General features: G+C 21.7%; 4 protein-coding genes across 4 annotated transcripts; 2 read left to right on the forward strand and 2 right to left on the reverse strand.

Moving 5' to 3' along the window:
* Positions 1 to 608: 608 nt before the first annotated feature.
* Positions 609 to 2,052, forward strand: PY17X_0600221 (fam-a protein; the record flags this gene model as incomplete). Its single annotated transcript, XM_022956285.1, has 6 exons — positions 609 to 763; positions 895 to 1,138; positions 1,235 to 1,304; positions 1,467 to 1,576; positions 1,657 to 1,845; positions 2,029 to 2,052. The coding sequence occupies 6 exons, from the start codon at positions 609 to 611 to the stop codon at positions 2,050 to 2,052; spliced, it is 792 nt and encodes a 263-aa protein (XP_022810975.1).
* A 2,484-nt stretch (positions 2,053 to 4,536) lies between these two features.
* PY17X_0600231 (fam-b protein) lies at positions 4,537 to 5,470 on the reverse strand (the record flags this gene model as incomplete). The annotated part of the gene is made up of 2 exons (XM_034637445.1): positions 4,537 to 5,232; positions 5,402 to 5,470. The coding sequence occupies 2 exons, from the start codon at positions 5,468 to 5,470 to the stop codon at positions 4,537 to 4,539; spliced, it is 765 nt and encodes a 254-aa protein (XP_034493419.1).
* Positions 5,471 to 8,367: 2,897 nt separating this feature from the next.
* Positions 8,368 to 9,811, forward strand: PY17X_0600241 (fam-a protein; the record flags this gene model as incomplete). Its single annotated transcript, XM_034637446.1, has 6 exons — positions 8,368 to 8,495; positions 8,664 to 8,886; positions 8,977 to 9,046; positions 9,136 to 9,245; positions 9,363 to 9,584; positions 9,716 to 9,811. 6 exons carry the CDS (start codon positions 8,368 to 8,370, stop codon positions 9,809 to 9,811), a joined length of 849 nt encoding a protein of 282 aa, XP_034493420.1.
* Positions 9,812 to 11,078: 1,267 nt separating this feature from the next.
* On the reverse strand, positions 11,079 to 12,183 carry PY17X_0600261 (PIR protein; the record flags this gene model as incomplete). Its single annotated transcript, XM_034637447.1, has 3 exons — positions 11,079 to 11,171; positions 11,262 to 12,041; positions 12,169 to 12,183. The coding sequence occupies 3 exons, from the start codon at positions 12,181 to 12,183 to the stop codon at positions 11,079 to 11,081; spliced, it is 888 nt and encodes a 295-aa protein (XP_034493421.1).
* Between the last annotated feature and the right edge of the window lie 2,535 nt (positions 12,184 to 14,718).

Consider the following 14,718-nt stretch of genomic DNA (forward strand, 5'->3'; position numbering starts at 1 on the left):
TAAAAAATCACAAATGTGTAATTATCATAATATTATTATTATGAAGTAAAAAATATTGTTATTATAGTAATATTAGTAAATATAGAATTAACTGCATTTCTCATATTAAATTATTTAATATAATATTTATAGTTCTATGATCTTTTATTTATTAATGTAAGTATATGTGTATTTCCATACGTAATGAACTGTTTTATAAATTTCAAATTAAGTATGATCAGTTATAAAAATATGTGTATTCATAATCCTATACATTAAAAATATCATTTATGTAATTAAGTTATTTTTAAATATTATAATATTAATGATATTGTGAATCATAATATTTTTGATATCCATTATTTATGAAAGCTTCTGTTATTGATGTCGTTTTGTGGTTGAATTATTTATATTAAAATATATTAAACTTATGAATCTGATAAAAGTATCTAAATTTGTTATTTAAATAATAATTTATATTTTTTAAAATAAATATTTGTTTTTTATGCTTTATTGGAGAAAATTGTTTGCTTCAATTTTAATTACACATCTCCAGATTTTCGAATTATTAATTTTTAATTAAAAAAATACTAATATATATTTTAATATTTTGTTTGTAAAGTTCCAAAATGAATAAATTTTATATTCAAATTGTTTTTTTTCTTTTAATCATTCCCCTATATGTGAATAATAAAACCCTTGCAACTGAGCTTGTTCCAAAAAAAGATACAAAACACAAATCAAAAAAAAATACAACATTCAAATCAATAAAATATTATCCTACGTAAGAAAATACTACAATATATATATATTATATATTTCATTATGAAAATATTAAATGTGTACATCTTTGCAAAAATGTTATAAATACAATAACTTTATTTTTGTACACATTAAAAATATGTTCATTTTTAGCTATGATAATACAAAAGAAATATATCAAAAAAACAAACACCTATTATATACCGATCCCAAAGAAACTATAAATGCGTACAAATTTATGAATGACGCTTTAAAACAGTTAGAACATCATGCTACAAGTAAAGGTTATACAAGTTGTGGTGGAATTCCTTCTAAGAATATAGTTTTTTATAAAAAAAAACATCGAGGTCATACAAAAATTCTAAAAGCTGAATATCTAATTTATGATACGAATCAGGTATCAATTAACGAACAACATCAAAAGTTATAAACCAAATTGAAATTAAAAAATTATTATAATTTATAAACACATATTTCTCTTTGCTTCCATTAGTATAATGAACTACTAAACGAGTTATGGGATCCTGATTGTGACCAATATATAAATAAAGACCATGTTAAAAGTATACAAAACATAAATAATTAGTCGAATTAACATATTATTGTTACTATTTATTCGAAATTTTATGATTTATTATTGATATATTATACTATTTATCCTTTCTAACATCTTCAAACTCATCATATTTTAATTATATCTATGCAATTTTATAATATGTTTTTAGAAAAAATTGTCCGTATGTACACTCCAAATTTAGTAATGATACAACAACGTTGCAAAAAACATCCGTGGTCTCGTGAGAAATATTTTTATGCTATAGCTGCAAAATATAAAGTAAGCAAAACTTTCTTCTTCTATTTCGTTATAAATCTTAATTCTCATATTATTCAAATACACTTTTATTAATTTTGTAGATATCAAAAAACAAAGCTATATTTGTCATGGCTTCAGCAAATATAATTGATCACAACCGTAAAAATAAAAAATATTTTGAAAACAAAATAGTAGAAAGTGCAAATTTATTCCAAGCTGAAGTTGATTCTGAAGATGATATTAGAAATGGAAAAATAAAAAAAACGTTTGTTAACTTAAGTGGATACATTGTTGAAAAAAGAAAGGACCGTATTTATGTCATCTATATCGACTCTATGAACGGTATACAGATTTTAATAATAATTTATTTCAACAATTGTTAAAAAAATACTGTTTTTAATAAATGTACATATTTATAATTTGCAACCAATTTAAACATTTTATATATTCATCCATTTATGTTTTTTTCTTAGAATGATGAACATGGTTCCATTTAACAAAAATGTATTACTGGAAAACCTTTATATTACTTTTCCCCTCATAAATAATCATATATTTTTCACCACCGTGATATTAGAAGATTTATGTTAATAAAATGATTTATTTCCATGCATAATGGCCGCTTTAAATTACCATCATAAAATGATCTTTTGATTTGTATATAATTTGTTTATCCCTTTTAATATTATAATGCATCTATATGTATTCATTTTTTGAATAATACAAATAAAACTGTTATAACTTATGAAGATCTTTCATTTAATGCTTATCACTTTTTTTTGTTTACAAACCTACACATCATCTATGTGCTAAAATTTGGGGGGATATCCCATATATTTAAACGATTATTTATTCCAAATACTATCATGACATTTATTTTTATTTGTAAGTGACATTTGATCTTAATACCATCATTGTGATGGAATTAATAAGATGGTCAGAATGATTCAATATAAATATTACGTTGATGTAATAATTTTGTATACACATATATGTGAACATTATAATAAACTAACTAAAATACTGTTTGTTTTAAAAAAAATTCATATGCATTCATAGAAAAAATAAAAAATAAAATATAACATAAATGGAGAATGAAAATATTCATAAAATGAACATATAACATATTATCAAAATTAAAATCATAATACTTGGGTTGCTCTATAACTTGTATACGTTATTTTTTATCAATTCCTTGGATACCTTTTTGTTTCTATCTTAAATTTACTTATATAACTTCTTTTTACAACTTTTAAAACATTTTACTTATCAAATCCAACAATTAATATAACTTACATTAAGACCCTTTTTTTCTTTAAGCTTACTTCTATATCCCACCAATAACACACTTCCAACTGACCCTCCTCCAAATGTTGCTAATCTCAGAACCCCTGACCAAAAAAATGATATGTATGAAAATATCGAAAAATATTTACATATAGTATACATAATCATTAAATATTCCAACTTTCATTTTATAAATTCATTTCTTTCCTTTTATGCATTAAAATAATCTCACTTTCACCAATAATGTTTCGAATCCCAAATTTGAGGAATACAGAAACTTGCTATGTTATGACATTTATGAACCTTTATTAGCAATGAATCATGCAAAAGATGATTCAGAACTTTAATAAAACTTTCTGAGATAGGTATAGATGATTATTCGACCCATTATACAGAAAATGGAGATAAAATTATATATTCTAAGAAAATTGGAAATATGGATATTGGAAGATTTCATCACACCTTCCTTTAACCTATCAAATACCAAACAACATTTAATATATAAAAATAACTTCAAATTAAATAATCATTATTATATATATCCATTTTTTTCGTTTTAAAAGTCATTATTTAGTATGTAATTTCTCATTCCTCTTCTATTCAAATATATTCAATGTATTTAATTTTGTGACGAAATCAATGCTACAATTCGATCACTTTTTTTATTGTTAAAAATTTATCTTTCCTACTTTTATTACTATCATAAAACTTAAAACTTGTTAGTAATTAATTGTATATCAATATACTTATCATTTTTATCTTTATTATTTATATTTTTTTCCTTAAATTTTCTCTTTCAAACCGTTTACACAATCCAAATAATCAATATAATATGAATATAACTTAAATGTGTATCCATATTTTTATTTCAGGAAGGTGTCATATATTAAATTCAAATAACTCTCCCATAAAATAAATCAAATATCTGTATATTTTGGTATGTATACATCAATTGAGCCTTAAACTCCAATTAACACTTATATAAAAGAAATTATGATACATTTAATAAGAACTCTCAAATGGATTACCAGAAATTAGCAATAAAACATAAAAATACATAATTCAACACATTTGCCATCAAGTTATACTAACACGAAATCCAAATCATATAATTTGTCAAAATATATTACTTTATTCGTTCCTTTTCACCCTCATTTTTTCTTACATATTTAGACTTAATATAAATATTAAAAACTCCAACTTATCCTTTACATATTTTTAATAATTTATTTCCTATATATATTTAAAACAAATCTTTAAACTAATAAATGTTATCAAATTATAAAAAATTATGCAAAATTATTCAAAATTAAATGCAATATAACACTTAACCCGAATATGGGTTCCACAACATAAAAATTACATAAAAATTATACAAAAACAGTGTAAAAATATTATAACTATACATATATAACATTATATATTATGATTATCTTTAAAAATTATAATCAAAAATTATCTTCAAAAATTATGGTGAAAAATAAAAACTTTCTTATATCAATCATTATTACTATTCCTGGAATAACCACTCCCTTCGAATCATATATAATGATTCATTTTCTTTACTTGTTCTCTTAAATATCGCCTTTGAATTCGTTTATCAAATACAAATAATATATGCTCTCCATAGATAGATATGTAATCACTTTATATAATATATCAATATGTAACATTAAATATTAAATATATTATTTTTATTCATTTGATGTTTTTTTTTTGGGGGATTCTTTTTTTTTGAGGGATCTTTTATATACTTTAAAACGTAATTTAAGGTATTGATAAAATCTAAAAAATATTTCAAATGAAAGGGCTACACTCATAATAATAAGTCCAATTTCAATCCATTCGTTTACCGATAACGCAAAAACAAGCATATTCAAAAACACCACCTTCGTAATTAATCCGTTGACCATTTTGTTTAACTCTAGTTTATCATTTAATTCGTCTTCGATACTTGAATTGATCTCATAATGCTCACTCACTACGATATTTCCTTCATTTTCCAATTCTTCTGATACAGAATTATTTTCTATCGGTACTATTGCTAATTTATTATTATTTGTATTATCAATCTCTTTTTCTGTTTCTTCTATTTCTTCTATTTCTTCTATTTCTTTTATTTCTTTGTGATGTCCATGAATTAACTTTTTCCTTTTTTTATCTACATTTTTTGAATAAAGTGATTTCTTACTTTTTTTATTCTTCTTTACATGTGAATCTACAGTATTTCGAATAGATATATTTTTTTCGTCATCATTATCGTGGTCATTAACTTGATTTTCAACACTCGAAGTTGATTCATAAAATTCATGTAAATTAAATTGGTTATCTCCATCTGATAATATCCTATTATTCCTAATATTTATTATATTCCTTTCAAGGCATAATTCCTGCAAAGAAATGAAATATTTATTAACATATTTCCAATTAATTTTAATTGTTTAACTTAAATGTTTTACCAATACATCAAACAATAATATAAGGTTAATGTAAAACAAATAGATACAAAAACTACAATCAAATATTATTAATAATAAATGAAAATAATCTGTAACTTACATTTTTCCCATATTCAAAAGAACAAATAAAAATTGAAAAAAGAGCATATTTTAAAATACTGACTCTCATTTTTAACTTTATTTGTTAAATAAATGAACTAATATATGTACTTAGAAATAATCTTTATAACTTGATATTTATTCCCATAATAGTAATATTTATAAATAAATTGTATGTCTATAAAAAACATAATTTATTTCATTTATTAACTTTTTCCACTTTCTATAAAATTTATAAATGTATTGTTGTAATAAATTCCGTTATATTCATTAAAACCATTTATGGTTATAAATATTATTTCTTTTTTCAAATAAATATTAACCTTTCTATAAAAAATACACAATTTTTAATATAATTTATAATACATTAATATATTTAGTGTTACGATTCTAATATTTTATGAACTTGTATATGACAAAATAATAAATATAAATTCAAATAATAAAATATTAGATACATATATTTTTTTTATATGAATAAATACATATAATGAAAACATTAACCATCGTTGCTATTTACATTTAAACGGTTTCGTATTGTTATACTTCTCCAATTTTTAATTTTATTTAATAATATTCTCGATTTTATTTACCACTTTTTTGTAAAAATATTTTTTTTCATAGATTGGTATATAATCAGTCTGTTTATAAATATATTTCATAATATACAACATCAAATATATTATTTCTATTCAAATCATATAAAATATGATACTCCCCAAATAAATCAGACATTATAACATTAAATACAACCAATAAAAAAATGGCATAAATTGTACAAATTGTATAAAAACGTTATATTCCATGGAATTACCGATTTATCATCATCCCCAAACCTTAAATCATAATTTAATTACTCTGTTAACTTTTTATTTTTCTCATTTCACAAACATATTATCACACGTATAACATTTAAACACTATATCACCTCTATTTTTACATATCTCAATCACAGAACAAAAAATACAACAAATAATTTAAATACAAAATTCCATCATATACCGAATATATTGATTAATTCCATCCTTTTTTAATCAAAATATACAGAAATTTGAATTATAATTATATTATAATTTTCTTTATAGATATTACACCACCATATTTATAATAATGAACAAAATATATATGACTTATTTAAAATTTATATACCTTTTAAATTGGGACCCATAAATCTGCAACATTAAATCGGGACCCTGGACATTTTTTAATTACCAAAAATATTAAATATTCCTATCTTAATATTATTTATTGGATTTTATTTTGGATTTTATTGTTATAATCAACTTTATAATTACATTAATTCGTTTTATACATTTATTATATTGTAATCATTTTACTTAATTATGCAAAAATCAAATTAACAAAAACATTATATTGTTGCCTTTTTATTGGCAATAAATGTATTAACCCCAGGATCCAATAATTATGGTGAAGCAAACCCAGAAATTATAAACAAAACAAAAAAAATGCTAAGTCGTTTATTAAAAAAGTTAAAAATAACAAAACTGCAGTTATATCTACTTTATTTCAACATTAGCATTAACATTTGGTGTAATCCGTTATCAAAAAAATGAAATTACTAAAAAATAATATCCAACAGTGAAACAAAACCCTCAACTGTTCCACCGAACACACAATATCATATAATAAAAGTACATCATCAACAATAAAAAGTGATACCAAACCATCACCATATAATTATACCGAAACATAGTACCCACCAATATCGTATTGTAGTTACTGATTCATATTATGAGAATAAACCAAAAATTCAAGTATATCACACACTCTGTAAAAATTAATTGATATAATTGATATAGTTAAACAAATGTCAATAATTCGAGACATTTAAGTATCTTTATATTATAAATCTCCCTTTTTTGTAACATTTTATTTTAATTTGTATATCCCATATATATATGTAATCATATATTGGATTTATTAAAATGTGTCAATCTTTAATATTGTAATTCAGAACTTATATATATCCGCATCCTTCCTTTATAATGATTTAATTCCGATTCATCATTGAAAAAACTTTTTGTTTTCCGATATTTCCCCATTTGTTACCATAAAAAACATATTCCTCATATAATACTTATATGTCCTGTTACTTGTGTCATTATAGTAAAAATAAACCGTGATTTATTCATTATTCCCAGTAGCATCACGACTTATTGTTTATTCCCAGTAGCATCACGACTTATTGTTTATTCCAAATAGTATCATGGCATATATTTTTATTTGTATGTGATATTTGATCTTAATACCATTATTCTAATTGAATTAATAAATAATCAGAATGATTCAATACAAATGTTACATTATATGTAATAATTTTTTATGTTCTTATTTAAAGCATATAATACCAATGTATTTTATGCAAATATATATACACATTATAATAAACTAACTAAAACATTGTTTGCTTTAAAAAAAAATTCATATACATTCATATAAAAAATAAAATATAACATAAATATAAACAATATAAGATAACGGCTTATTTATTTTCTTACCATTGTAACACTACATTGGGAAATTACACTATTAAATAAAACATAAATGGAGAATAAAAATAAGCAATTTCATTAAATAAAATATTAATAAAATGAACGTATTATGATAATATAATTCAATATAACCATGAGCCCTGATCCCTTAAAATCATAATATTTTGTGTGCTTTATAATTTGTGTGTGCTATTTTTCTTCCATTGCAATGAGTTAATTTAAATAATTTCCCATTTAAATAATTTCACATTTAATAATTTCACATTTAATAATTTCACATTTAATAATTTCACATTTAAATAATCTCTCGTTTAATTAATTATATAAATTTATTTTTTATTTTTAAGTATTAATTTTTTATAAATTCCGTGCACATTCTTTTCCTTCCATTTCAAACTTACTTATATAACCTATTTTTACACTTTCTAAAATTTTTTACTTATCAAATCCAAAAATGAGTAAAGGATATATTAAGATTGCTTTGGTACTTTTAAGTCTCGTAGGATATACGCAGAATGTAGCATTTGCAAGCGAACAGCCTTCAGATGTTACTAAGGCCAACCCCGAACCCCAAAAAACAGTGTATGAAAATGTCGAGAAATATTTACATATAATATAAATATAATATACATATAATATAAATATCCATAATTATTAAATATTCTAAATCCCATTTTATAAATTCATTTCTTTCTTTTTTTTACCCATTAAAAATAATCCCACTTTCACCAATAATATTTCGAATCAAAGATTTGAGGAATCCACAAACTTGATATGTACAGACCTTGATGAAATTTTATTAGCAATAAATCATATAATGGAAGCTTCAGAACTTTTAATAAAACTTTCCAAGACTGGTATAGACGATTATTCGTCCTATTCTACAGAAAATGGAGACAAAACTATATATTCTAAGAAAATTGGAAATATGGATATTGGAAGACTTCATCTTACGATCCCTTCTACCTCTAACGTATCAAATACCAAACAATATTTAACATGTAAAAATAACTTCAAATTAAATAATCATTATTATATATATCCATATTTTTTTTTTCATTAGTACTCTAACTTATTAAAGGACCTCTGGGATTTCGATGATAACAACAACTCTGGTGGCAAGTTTATTAATGGTACATAAAAAATAATCAATCAATTTAATATCTCCTTATCACTATTTACGCATCTTTCATTTATATCTCCAAAATAATCATCTTTTTAGGAAATCCTGTTCGTGTATACTCCAAATATTTAGTCATGCTTGAAAAACTTAACACAGATCCTAATTATACACCCCTCATAAAAAAATATGCTTTAGCCGCAAATTATAAAGTAACCCAATTTTTTTTTCATTATTCATATTATTATACATATTATTATTCATATTATTATACATATTATACATTAATTTACACAATACATATATTTTTTTATCCATTCATTTTGTAGCATTCAAGTGACACAATTATAATTCTTTGTCCTTCAAGAGCTCTAAATTATCTCGGTCAAAATGATGATAAAACTGATATAAAAGAAATGTTAGTAAGTACCCAGCCAATCCAAACTGACATTGATGCTGAGGAAGCATTAGCCAAATTGGATACTAACATAGCTGGATTTGTAATTAAAACAGGGGACAAAGATAAAGTTGATGTTACTTATATCAATGCTGTAAGCAATATCAAAAAATAATCATTTTTTTCTCATTTTAACATTTATTGAAAATATACTTTATAATTCATATATTTTATGATATTCACACACAAAATATTCACATATTTTATTTTCCATTTTTTTCGTAGATTTATGATTCTGGCAATTCTACCGACTTTGCCAACGATAAAAAAGAGAGAGGACTTGCATATACAAATATCCTAAGCATAGCACAACGCATTTGATCGAGTAAACACCAGTATACCACAAGTATAACTCTTTCAACACTTTAATATTGTAATCGATATTTTAATCAAATTAATTTATCTTTATATGTAGTCCCTATTTAAATTACCATCACAATATTTTGACCGCTTTAAAAATTATTGTTTAGTATGTAATTTCTCCTTCCGTTTGAATTAAAATATATTCAATGTATTCAATTTTGTGAAGAAATCAATTAATCAATGCTATAATTCAACTACATTTTCTCTATGATTGCCCTTTATATTAGTTCGATCATTTTTTTTACGTTAAAAATTTATGTTTCGTACTTTATTATTGTCATAAAACTTGTTAACAATTGTATATCAATATACAAATATCATAAAATATATCGATCACCATCCTCAAATAAAAAATACTTTATATATAAATATAACTTAAATATATATTTATATTTTTTGATTGTTTATTACAATAATGTGTAATTTATTTAATTGATATTAAAAATAAACTGACACCTATTTTAAATTATAATGTAAACAATCTATTAAAACACATTTTATTATAATTTATACCTTCATATATAATAATATTATACTGCTCGGTTATTAAAATATAATTTAAATTCAAATAAATATGATACAAATAATATGTTTTAATAAATACAGTTACCCATCAAATAAAACAAATGCCCGTATATGGCTATGTCTCAATATAACCATAAACTCCAATTAACACTTCTTATATAAAAGAAATTATGATACAATTAATAAGAACTCTTAAATATATTTATCACGAATTTAACAATAAAACATAAAAATACATAATTCAACACATTTACCATTAAGTTATATTAACACGAAATCCAATTCTTATAGTTTGTCAAAATATATTACTTTACTCGTTCCTTTTCATACTCATTTTTTCTTACATATTTAGACTTAATATAAATATTAAAAAGTCCAACTTATTCTATACATATTTTTAATAATTTTTTTACTATATATATATTTAAAACAAATCTTTAAACTAATAAATATTATCAAACTATAAAAAATTAAGTAAAATACAAAATCCTAATCCCTATATGGGTCCCACAACATAAAAACTATATAAAAATTATGCAAAAACTGTACAAACATATAACATTATATTTAATTGGTTATATTATTTAATTATTCTTATAAACCACAAAATTATGGTCAAAATTACTTATTTCAAAATAGACAAATTCTTAAAATATATCAACCATTATTACTATTCATGGAATAATCACTGCTCTTCGAATCATATATTAATGGTCCATTCCTTCTTCATTTTTTTTAGTTTTTTCCTTAAATATAGTTTTTTAAATCGATTCCGAAATCCAGATAACGAATACTAATATAAAATGTTAAGAAACGTATGATTTGTTTATTAGTGTTTCTATATATATATAATGAAAATATTTTTTTAATTTCTTATTATTACCTTATAATAAATTCCTATAAAAACTATTATTATACCAAAAATCAAAAAAAGTATATAAAAATTGTTTTCTATCAAGAAAATTAATGATGAAAATCCATATATTGGCATATAAATCTTTGTTTTTATCGATGGCAAGGATGAACTATCGTTATTTTTCTTTTTTAAATTATCATAATCATTTGATAAAGTATATAAAATAGATAATATTTTACGATATAAACCATTTTTACTAATATTAGGATCTTTGATAGTTTCTTCATATCTTTCAACAAACGTATTTGCAGCTTTCTTACATTGATCGCAATTTGGGTCGTGTCCATCATCGTTAAAATACATACTACATAATGATGTTAATGCATCATATAATTTAGATATAATGCTCTTATCCATACTTAAAAAATAATCATTTTTATCTATAATATCCTTATAATTTTTATAAGCAGTAACACCTTCTATATTATTTTTATACTGGTCACCATTTTTTATATGTTTAGTATAAAATTTATTTAGACTGTTGTTTTCTCTACTTTGGGTTTGTATTAACATATAACTTAACCATATCATAATGTATTCAACAATATTGACGTTACTTTTTGCAACAGAATTATCCTTAAAGAATTGATCAAAAAAATATAAACATGCAGCACTAATTTTATCGATTTCCTCTTCACATTTTCCATCAGTACAATATATTGTGAAATCTCTATCATCTTTAAATTTATATCTTTCATTACTCGAATCATATTCTAAATTCTTCGTTATATACTGGAAGATACTACACTAAAATTTTTTTTTTAAAATTATTAGAAATGTGCATTATTGAAAATTTTATTAAAGTTTAATGATATTTATATATAATACAATATCAAAAAATGTAAAGGAAAACATTATTAAAAAATCCATATACCATATACCTATCCATTGTGATGAGATTTTATTTTTGATTTATAATTTGAGTAAAAGCATGCTGTTTTATATACACTGCATCAAATATGTGACGAATTACTTTAATCCTATATATAACAACTGTCTGTAGTTAAATATATTAAAAGTTTTTCAGTAATTAATATAAAATAATATTATTACTAAAGAAATGATGCATTCCTGGTTTATGATAATTAGCTAATTCACCTTAAATACAGGGTTGTTTAATACATTTTTTATAATATGTATATAAATTTATACATAAAATTATTATTCTTAATACCTTTCGGTATAATTCTATCACAAACTTATAGTGGCATTGTAATGAGTTTAAAATATATTTTCTTATACATATGCCTTAATAAAGAAAATAAACAATATCATATCTTTTGTTTTAATAAATGGCACCCAAAAACTAATATATTGTACAAATCGGAATAATTGAGAAATATATTATTGCTATAATCCTTAAAAGCATATAAATATTATTTAATAAGATTGATTAAATTTTTATATATTTGTTTCTTATAAAATATAATATATTTTCTCAAAAATTATAGTATTTTCAAATTAATTTATGTTACTTCACATCCAAATTATATAAATTGATATTATTTTTAATGAATATAGATAAATTAAAAAAAAATTTTAATGGATTAAATAATTTTTTTTTATTCGTATATACTTCAACTTATATGTATACCTTATTGGGAAATTTATATTTTATTTTACGCATAATTTCCATTCTTTAAAACAATTAGCACTGAAATCCTATTTATAATCTTAAATACGTCTTTGAAAGCATATCGTTTTTAAAATAATACTTAGTAAATATATAACACATAAATAACTATTGATGGAATTTTTAAGTATAATAAAAAAATATTTGTAAATAGGTTGTTATGTTGCCCTTTAAGAGGAGAAAGATATATTTCTCTTTTAATATATAAATTTATGTAAATATTCGCTAAATTTTATGGATTGTCCATTTTTATCTTATATATTCTACTACTATAGTTATCAGTGTATACGCATTCAAATAATTTGTTATAAATTCTATATTTTATTAATTATATGGTAAAATAATGATAATATAAAACGCGTTAATATGGAATTTAACATGAATTGAGTCTTTAGCATTTTCTTTATTTATCCAGTTTTTTATAATATAAAGCCACATATCCCAAATTGGACCTTTAACAAATGTATAAAAATGATACCTTTATAATGTATTATGTGTCTTTTTGATAAAATTAATATTTAATTGTATAAAGTTCCCGCAATAAAACAACATTTCAATATTAATTATTGGTATTTTATTAGATTATATGTATAGTCATATAATAATAACACATTTTATCTATCACATTTATAATTATTAGAACTATAACATTAAATTTTATTAATATACTTATGCTTTTTCAAATAACTACTTATAATATATTCCAAATGTATATATACCTCAAAATATAAAGTTTAAAAATTAATAGTGATTAATCTATTATTATACCTTATGATAAATAAATTATGGCGTATAAATCAATTTCTATTAATACAAATGTAAAATACAAAAGAATAGTAGCTACAATTAAAACTTAAAAAATGTTAGAAGCATAATAATATCTATAAACAACGTTATATTGTCGATATATATCAACCTATACTTTATCACTATCTATTATATGTCCATAATGTCCTTAATTAACACTAACAATATGCTCATATAATGCACAGCAATATTCAAAATTATAACTTTTGCTAAATAAAATCTTTCATCAAACAAACAAATTCATTGTATATTATAATCTCCATATTTCAATATAACTCCTGATTAACAAGTTTTATATAATAGACAATTGTCATATATAACCAATATTTATATATCTAATATACTATTTTAATCATTTTAAATCTATATATTTATCAAAAAAATACTATCACCTATTTCATATTAATCACACTACCCCTTGTTTCCTTCTATATTTACACATCATCTCCAGATTAAACATACACAATCATGAATATATTTAATTATAAAAAATGTAATTACATTATCCCAGAACCATAAACAATCAACCATCAATCATAAACATAACCTTGATCCATAAACATAATTTTCCCCCATAAAAAATTAACACCCACCCATTAAGAATATTATAATTAAAAAACAAATTAATTACATTATATATTTCTTGACTTTACAACTTTATGTTTCATTATTTTATTTCATGTTTTATTTCATATTTTACTTCATATTTTATTTGTATTTTTTCTAATTTAATATATACTTTGTTTTATCATTAAAAGGAAAATTATAATTTGTATTCATTTATAAAAAGGCATGGGTGTCAACATTACTACCAATAAATCATTTTTATAAAACTAACAATTTTGCTCCAAAAATTTTATTTAGTAAAATTTGCATTAAAAGTGATACAAAATCACAAATGTGTAATTATCATAATATTATTATTATAGTAGTATTAGTAATATATAGAATTAACTGCATTTCTCATATTAAATTAATTATTTA

This window comes from Plasmodium yoelii (assembly GCF_900002385.2).
Source record: "Plasmodium yoelii strain 17X genome assembly, chromosome: 6".
NCBI classification, from domain to species: domain Eukaryota; phylum Apicomplexa; class Aconoidasida; order Haemosporida; family Plasmodiidae; genus Plasmodium; species Plasmodium yoelii.